The following is an 8,504-nucleotide window of genomic DNA, read 5'->3' on the forward strand; positions in this document are numbered from 1 at the left end:
ATCAAGTTCACCTCAGGTTTGTGGAAGTGCAGCTGCCACAGAATTTGTGAGACAGGCAGTGAGAAGAGGAAGCCACCCAGCAGAGGCCGGCTAGAAGGTCACCGCCTCCTTGTCCCTGCCCAGCCCCTGTCCTGAGAAGGGGGGCATCGGGAGCTGGACCTGGGAGCACTCCTTACCGCCACCCCACCTTGCCCCCTCACCGTCATATTAGTGTCCACGTTCTCCAAGGCCACACAGACGTTTTCATCTTTAAACAGAGAGAAAAGAGAACGGGCGGGGGGGGCGGGGGGGAGACGGAAGAGGTGGGGAGCAAAGAGGAGGGAAGGAAACGTCAGGAAGGCAGGGCCAAGGGGGCTCCTGTGCCCCTGCGCCTGCCCTGCGGGGACGGCCTGTGCACGACCTGGGCCTTAGAAGGGGGCGCGGAAGCCACGGAGCAAACTCTGGGGCAAGAGGTATATGCCTGTCTTGGGCAAGAGAGGTCCTCCCGTCCTGCCCAGGCCAAAATGGTACCCAGGGAAGCCCCCGTCTCCCTTCCCCAGGAGACAGGACTCACTTGTTCTGTCATTCTCGAAGCCCAAGTTAGAAAAAGTCTTCACGGTGTTCTCATCACAGGTCTCGAACCACTTGCTGTCGTCCCAGGACCTGCCAGGCGGGCGCTGCATCGTCAGGGCAGGGCCGCCCGGTCTGGGACCCCTTTGCGGCCCTCAGCCCTCCACCGCCAGCGCACTCACAGGCCTCCGCCTTGGCCGCGCCTCCTCCACGAGCGCGCGACGAAGACGCTCAGCGCCCCCAGCAGCAGCAGCAGCAGCAGCGCCGCGGTCCCCGCCAGGCCTCCGACAAGCGCCTTCCAGGAGATGGTCACCTCGCAGCGCGAGCCCGAGAACCAGTACGTGTCCGTGGAGAAGCAGCTGCGGGGAGCGTGTCACAGGTCACACGCCCTCACCACCTCCTGGGCTTGGTGCGCTAGTGGCCCTGGACCACGCAGGTACTAGCAGGTGGGTGACCCGGGGGCCAGAGGGCGGGGCCTCTGGCGGCGCCGGCTGAGCGGGGTCGGGTGATTGGCTCAGCTGGCTGTGGGCGGGGCCTCACCGGCAATAAGGACCGCTCCTCTGCAGAACGCACTGGCCCTGATGACAGTCGATGGCGCCGTCCACGCCCGCCGTGCATTTGGTGACACAGCGGAGCTTGTTCTCTTTCAGCAAGGGGAAGTAGAAATCCTCGTAGCCCACGGCAGCAGCGCGGCGACAGATGGCTGGGGGATAGGAAGGGGGTTGCAGAGGCAAAGACTTCATCCACTCTACTCCGGGGCCAGGCTATGAAATGACTCTGAAAATGGATGAGAAGCACTACATTTCCGAGGGTGGGGTGTCGAGGGGTAGACCTTGGGATTAGATGAGGGAAGGTCAGGCCCCTCACCCTCTCCTCACCTTCTCTGCTGGTCCTCGGGTGGAAGCTACCAACAAGGGCCAGGCAGGCAGCACCGCCGGGTCCATATCACTTGCCTCCCCAAAAGGTCTCCCCATCCTCCCTAGGGAATTTCAGTGGACAGATGTCCCTTGTGGGAGGGGTCATGGCCTCTTGGAGCCACTTAGCCCTTTGCCCTACCTCTCACCTTCCCGGGATAGCTCCGTCCTGGTGCTGTTGTTCACCTTGATGGAATCAGGCTTAAAACACAAGACTGGGGGCGGGGCGGGGGGACACACAGGCACAGGTGGAATTGAGGGGAGGCACAGGGAGGGGCAGAGAGGGCTCTGTCAGTATGGAGGAGGTGTGAATGGGCAACAAGGGAAGACCCCTTTGGACTCCCTCATGTCCCCTGAATAGTCAGGGGTCCTCAGCCACCCTGGAAACCTTGAGCAGAACTGTCTCTTCCACAGCACCCAGGTTCTGGTGAGCCCCTCCTTAGCCCCATCCTTGACCCAGTTGGCTGGGGACCTGTGTCTCTTCTCCCAACCTGCCAGAGGTACCACAGGGCTGGCACCTGACCCCAGAAGGACCCTGTCTGCGCTGGAGCAGGCTGGGATGGTGGCTGTGACCCTGGCCCGTCCCTGCAGCCTGAGGCCCCCCCGCTTCTGTTCACCCTATGGAGCAGGCTGGGACGGTGGCTGTGACCCTGGCCCCTCCCTGCAGCCCAAGGCCCCCAGCTTCTGCTCACCCTGGTCCTTCCCGCAGCTGCTATTCTGGCTGACAGTCTGGAGCTCTTCCTTCAGGGCCACTTTCACCTTCTCATACTCGCTCTCCAGCTGGAGGCTGAAGGGTAACTTCAGCTGGACCAGGTAGTCCACAACAATGCTGCCATTCCTGAGGGGGGCAAGGGGGCAGGGATCCTTAAAAGGTGCCCAGGCCCAGGCCATCATAGGTCCGTAGAAGGGCACTTCCAGACCAACCACAACTATACGGGTGTTGGCAGGAAGTAGGCATTGAGCTGGGATTCCAGATACATTATGTCCAGCATCTCTGCCTTTATCAGCCTGAGTAGGTGGGACAAGGAATGATTGACATTCTCTTGGCATTGCCTCAAGCCATAATCAAACCAGGCCCTCCTGGGCTCTCTGCCTCCCTCTTGCTGACCCATCCAGCAGACCAGGTGCCAACTAGAGAGAGACCAGCTATAGACCAGATACCAGGCACCATCCCTCATGCACCGCCTCCCTGTTTGTCCCACTGAATCATTCACCTTCCAACATGCTTTGAGAGTAGGGGTGACATCCCTCCTACAGAGAAATGACTCCAGAAAATGACTGCAAAATATCCTCTACAGAGTGCTTCGTTTGCATCCTCACTCCATCCCTCTCTTTATGACATCTGACGATTCCAAAAGCAAGGGATGTCTTCTCCAGCACTTCTTAGTTCATCCCCCCCACCACTTGACACTGTCTCCACAGTGCCAGAAGGGTCTCCTACCTCAGAGAAAGGATCACCACCTCCTTGAACCCCTTCACATTTTGGTAAACCTTCTTCATCTGAAATGCCAAGGATCCTGGGCTCACATCTGAACATCCAGACCAGAGGGTACCCAGGGACCCAAGCTCAACTCCAGGGGCAAACCTTTGAGTTCCCTCCGCTTCCCCCTCACCTGATCCCGGAAGGTGTCCGTGAAATCTCTATAGGCCTTAGAAGTGTTGTCATTGAGGTCCGGGGAGAACTTCTTGTCGACAGAAACCTCCATGCCCACTTCAGCATCCACTTTGTCTGCACACAACATTCCCTGCTCTGGTCACTTCACCATCCACTCCTGTCTGACATCACCGCCACCACCCTGACCCAGAGGTTACTCCCGTGGCCCCTCTCCATGTTCCCTGAGAACTGACTGAACAGCAGGAGGGAGAGAGGCAGGAATTCTGGAATGAGTTGTCCTGAGATGTGAGAAACACTGAAAGTCAGGATGTCCAGCAGTCAGGCCTGTAGTCTCTCCCACGTCTGCCCCAATGGGAAGCAGAATAATGGCCCCCAAAGATGCCTATGTCTAATACCCAGAACCTGGGAATACCTTATGCTATATGGCATGGAGGAATCAAAGTGGCAGATGGGGGCTTCCCTGGTGGCGCAGTGGTTGAGAGTCTGCCTGCCGATGCAGGGGACACGGGTTCGTGCCCCGGTCTGGGAGGATCCCACATGCCGCGGAGCGGCTGGGCCCGTGAGCCATGGCCGCTGGGCCTGCGCGTCCGGAGCCTGTCCTCCGCAACGGGAGGGGCCACAGCAGTGAGAGGCCCGCGTAACGCATAAAAAAAAAAAAAAAAAAAAGTGGCAGATGGATTTAAGGGTACTAACCAGCTGACCTCATTATGGGAAAATTAATGTGGACTATCTGGGTGGTCCGAGTATTATCACAAGGGTCCTTAGCAGTGGAAGAGGGAGGCAGAAGTCAGAAGCAGTCAGAGGAAGATGTGAGTATGGAAAACAGGCACAGAGATGCAAAGCTGTTGTCATTGAAGATGGAGCGAGGGGGCCTTGAGACAAGGAATGTGGGCCACTTGTGAACCGGGAAAGGGCAAAGAGATGGATTCTCTCCTAGGGCCTCCAGAAAGAACCCAGCCCTGCCAACACCTTGATTTTAGCCCTGCGAGACTCATGTCAGACTTCTAATGTACAGAATTGTACAATAATAAGTTTGCAATGTTCACCTGCTAAGTTTGTGGTAATTTGTTACAGCAGAAATTAGAACCTAATACAACTCGAAGTAGCCCAGACTGGGAGGAGGTCCCAGGAAAGAAAGTGGCCCCAGCGACCTCCTGGAGGTGAGGGTGGAGATTAGGCATGGTATGGGGTAGGGGAGAGCATGAGGCAGAAAGCAAGGATGAAGGGATTCAGCAAAATGATTGGGCCCATTAGAGTCAGTGGCACCTCCCAAGAGAAAGCGCAGAGAGCAACTCACCCACATCTATGTGTTCCACAGCAAACTCACAGTGGGAGCCAGAGAAAGTGCTGGGGCAGGAGCAGTGGCTCTGCATCCAGATGCCACCGTTGTCACAAGTGCCTGGGGAGCACAGGAAAACAGGAAGTTCAGGACAGAATTGACCTTGGTCATGGGAATATAGCGGGAGAGGGAGGAGAGGCCACATGGAGGCAGGAGACCCAACCTGGGGAGGTGGTCAATCTAGACCGTGTGATCATCTGAGTCGTGGTCAAAGTTGTCCTGGGTGACGTAAGGGTGGAGAGAGTCTTGTTGGTAGTCGCTGGTATCCCTGGAGTGCTGGTGATGGGTGAGGTGGAGTGCGTCAGCTTGCTTGAAGTCATCATGGTAGTTGAAAAGCTGCTACTTGGTTTCACGGTCACTGGGAGGCTCGTGGAGCCGGGCACACGTGGGGTAGTTACAAAGTTGGTGCCGATCCAGGTGCCACTGGTGGGTCTTTGTGTGCTCGTGAAGTCCGTGTTAACGGGGATGGTTCCAGTGCTGACAGGACTAGGGGCATCAGTCACGTCAGCGGGGTCAGTTTTGAAAACGGAAGTAGAAGTGTCCGTTTCTGCAGGGAACACAGCTGTCCTGGTGGTGGAACTGGGACAGGTGGCCCTCTCAGTAGTAGAGGTAAAAACTGATAATGGGATGGTGGGTGTAGAAGTAACTTCAGGATTTGGACCCACTTCTATACATGGTGTAGTGGGAGAGGCAGACACTATTGTAACTGATATTGATTCTGGACATTGGGTAGTGGGAGAAAGAGTCAACATGGTGGTGGTTTGGGTAAGACGACTGCTGCCATTTTGGGGAGAAGTGGTGAGAGAAGTTCTTGCAGTTTCAGATGAGGAAAAAGTAGGAAAAGCTGTGACAGAAGACCCTGTGATGTCTGTACTGTAGACATGAGAGGAGGTAGGAAAAGACTTACTTGTCGTAGAGACCAGTGAACTTGTGCTGATAGAAGATAGAGATGATATTGTTATTTCAGGTATTGAAGACGAGATGATGGTACTAAAAGGGGTACTTATTGCACTAGTAGAAGTAATCAATTCAGGGAAAGGTGTTGAGGGAGAAACACTTGAAGTACTGAGAGCTGTTATTGAGGTGCATGCTGTTACCACGCTTTTGGTCCCAGACTGGCCTACTTCTGTGGTTGAGGCTAGAATGGGAAAAGTGTTTGTGATCGAGGTGACAGGAGCTTCAGTGTGCGTGGGAGTGGTGATTTCTGTTGTGGACCTGGTGGGAGGAGTAGTGGGAGTTGAAGGGCCGGAAGTTGGGTGTGTAGCGGGGATGGTGGTAGTCAGGGTGGACATAGGGCTAGTGTTTGCGGTCGAAGTGGAGACTGGCTCTGCGGTTGGGGAAGGTGGAGGGGAAGATGGGGTGATATTTGTGTGGGTGGGTGAGGTGCTGGAAAGAGCGAGTGTGGAGCTGAGTTCGGTGGTGGGGGTCAATGAACCAGTGGTACTCAAGGATGTGGACTCAGTGTTGGCTGGTGTCATTGTTCTTCCTGTAGAGAAACTGGTGGAAGACGTGATGTCTGGTGTACTTTGTGGTGTTACTGATGTGGGTGTTGTTACTATATTTGTGGTACCAGTCTTGGTTATTTTTGTTGTTGAGGTGTTGGGCAATACTGCTGTTTCCGAGGTGGCAAGTGTTGAATTGTCCATTAGAGTTTTTATTCCTGTTTTGGTCATGGTCACAGTACTAGTTGTAAATGGAGGGGTAGATGTAGCCTCAGTAGGGATTGTGGCAGTCGAAGGTGATAGTGAGGTAGTGCTTGTTGTTTTAGTCGGGACTGTTTCTCCTCTCTGGGCAGATAGAAAACGCTGAGGCTTATTGGTGGGTGCTGTCGAGGTGCTGGCGGTCACTGAAGTAGCAGTAGTGGATGTCGAATAATTGACTGTATTTGTGGGAGTGTCTGCATTTGTGATTGATGGAGCAGCAGTAACCTCTGTTGTCTGAGACTCTGTAACAACATCACTGGTTGTAATAAATGTGGTTTTCCTGGTTGATGAAGCATGAGGGGTTGTGTTGCTCGTCTTTCCTATTTCTATAGCGACTCCAGTGGTGGACAGTGGTCCCTTGGTAGTAGATATCACGTGTGTATCAGTGCTGGTGGGCACAGGGCTGGATTTAGATGTGGTAAATGTGGCAGGAGTGATTGTGTTTGTAGGAGTGATTGAAGACATAGTTGGAGAAATTGAAGTAATTGAGGTGGTGAGAGTTTCTTTGACAGTGTCAGTCACTGGAGTCAGTGTCGCTTTCGTGGAGCTCATGGTGTTCAGAGGAGTTGTTCTCCATGTACCTAGTTCAGTGGATGCTTCTGTGGCGACAGATACAACTTGTGTTGTAGGCGTTGTTAATATATCATTTGAAGTAGGTGCTTGAGTGATAGCTGTGGATGTCTGAAAGGTACTGGCCATGTCTGGAAATGAAGTGATGGTTGTAATCAAGGTGCCACGGGTGCTGAGTGCTGTTAACAAGGTTTTCCTAGTAGTTAGAGAAGGGGTAGGAGCAGAGGTAGACACGATTGTTGGGGTCGGAGACTGGGTTGCGTGGGTACTTGCAGCGGTAGGGATAGCCCTTTTTGTGGTACCAGTCACAGAGGAGATCGGAGTGTCTAGAGTTGTGTGGGTTGTTGGGACAAAGGAAGGGGGCGGGGTTATGGTTGTGGGAGATTTCCCCGGAGTGGTGGTACTGGGAGAATTGGTCACGGCTGAAGTGACTCTCTTGGTAGTTGTCACGGGATAAGTACTGGTAATGGTTGTCCGTGGCTTCTCTGTCACAGGAGTGGTGGTGTAAGAGCTGGTGAGGGACACTTGGGTCTGTGTCATGCAGGTGGTGGTGGGGTAAGTGGTAGTGATTACAAGGTTCGTTGGATTGATGCACTCTGTCGTGCCCATATAGACGATCACGGTAGGTGGAGTGGTCTCAACCTTGAAGACAAACTTGGACATGGGGATTGTTGAGGTGTTGGAATTGATTGGCGATTTGAGCAACGTTTCAGAAATGGATTTCAAGTGGGGGGAGGTGGTGATAGTCATAGGTCTGTGTTCCCTGCTATCTGGAGTGGGAGAAATTTCGGAGGTACTCAGTGGCCGCCTTGCTGGGCCTTGAGAGTGTGGGGAGTTGCTGAGAGCAGCGTGCAAAAGCGCATTAGAGGTGGATGTGGCCACGGCTGAAGCTCCTGTATTGGCAGTAGAACAGAGGCATTCATCGGTAGGTCATTTTGTCGCCATAACACCACATAGGTTACTCACTACCCCATTTTCCAGGTACATGCCACAGAGGTAGGAAGTGCCACCAGTTCCTCCCGAATCAGAGGCAGTTTGGGGCTGGGGTCTTTCAAGGTTCTAAAGGCCAACATATGTCTTCCCCCCGGGCAGCCTCCCCAAGGGGTGTTGGGTTGGGGGCGCGCTTAATCCCTTGCCCACCTGTCTGAGTACTGACCTTGCAGCCCTGGGACAGTCGAGCTGAGCACGCAGGTTCAGCAGAAGGTCCTGTCTCCTCCCATTGGTACTCCCATCCCTTCTTCCTCACACACCCCAAAGTCCTTGTCCCTTCCGGTTCTCTGCGCCACCCCCGCCCCCTCTGGCCCACCTCTGCCCGTCTCCCTGTGACCCACTGCTGTCTGGGCTGACTCTCCTCTTTGGAGAGAGAGAGAGAACCCAGCCAATCCTGGGCTGAGGGTGGGGACACATCATGGAATTTGGGAGACGAGGGGTCAGAGAGCAGAAAGTTGCAAAGAGAATAACAAAGGGAAAAGCAGAGATTGAAGCTCAGACTTCATTGAGTTTGAGGACAAGGAGAGAGGATCACACACAGGCTGAGGAACAGGACAGAAAAGGAAATTTCCAGAAAGAGATACCTTGGCAGGCAGGCATGGGTCCTGAAGACCTTAAGGTGTAGCAGTGAGTGTTAATAATAAAAATAGCTATATTTTCCATCACCTATTCTATTTCGGCCAAGGAATTAATTAGTTTACAAATATGAGCCCCTCCCTCTACAGATGTTGTCATCCCCATCTTACAGGTGATACAAGTGAGAGTCAAAGATCTCATAGTGCTGAGGGTGACCGGCGCCACGGCGGCTGCTCGCAGGAAGCACC

The 8,504-nt window shown here is 54.1% G+C and overlaps 1 protein-coding gene across 1 annotated transcript; it reads right to left on the reverse strand.

Annotated features, from left to right (window-relative positions):
• Positions 1 to 90: 90 nt before the first annotated feature.
• On the reverse strand, positions 91 to 6,819 carry LOC116740501 (mucin-3B-like). Its single transcript, XM_032606143.1, has 13 exons — positions 6,643 to 6,819; positions 5,725 to 5,803; positions 4,581 to 5,555; positions 4,376 to 4,477; positions 3,077 to 3,192; positions 2,905 to 2,963; positions 2,156 to 2,301; positions 1,613 to 1,678; positions 1,090 to 1,252; positions 732 to 908; positions 553 to 642; positions 188 to 252; positions 91 to 131 (listed from the first exon to the last, which is right to left on the reverse strand). Exons 1-13 carry the CDS (start codon positions 6,817 to 6,819, stop codon positions 91 to 93), a joined length of 2,256 nt encoding a protein of 751 aa, XP_032462034.1.
• Between the last annotated feature and the right edge of the window lie 1,685 nt (positions 6,820 to 8,504).

Source organism: Phocoena sinus, chromosome 15, assembly GCF_008692025.1.
Source record: "Phocoena sinus isolate mPhoSin1 chromosome 15, mPhoSin1.pri, whole genome shotgun sequence".
In the NCBI taxonomy this organism is placed as follows: domain Eukaryota; kingdom Metazoa; phylum Chordata; class Mammalia; order Artiodactyla; family Phocoenidae; genus Phocoena; species Phocoena sinus.

What these genes read in the sequence shown, in the direction of transcription:
- LOC116740501 (XM_032606143.1), bottom strand. Translation starts at nt 6,819, where the DNA reads ATGGCCAGTACCTTTCAGACATCCACAGCTATCACTCAAGCACCTACT. An exon ending in GTGGTGATCCTTTCTCTGAG is followed by an intron (nt 2,302 to 2,904) that starts GTAGGAGACCCT and finishes TGCCCCCCTCAG; the next exon opens with GAATGGCAGCATTGTTGTGG. An exon ending in TATGACGGTGAGGGGGCAAG is followed by an intron (nt 132 to 187) that starts GTGGGGTGGCGG and finishes CCCCCTTCTCAG; the next exon opens with GACAGGGGCTGGGCAGGGAC.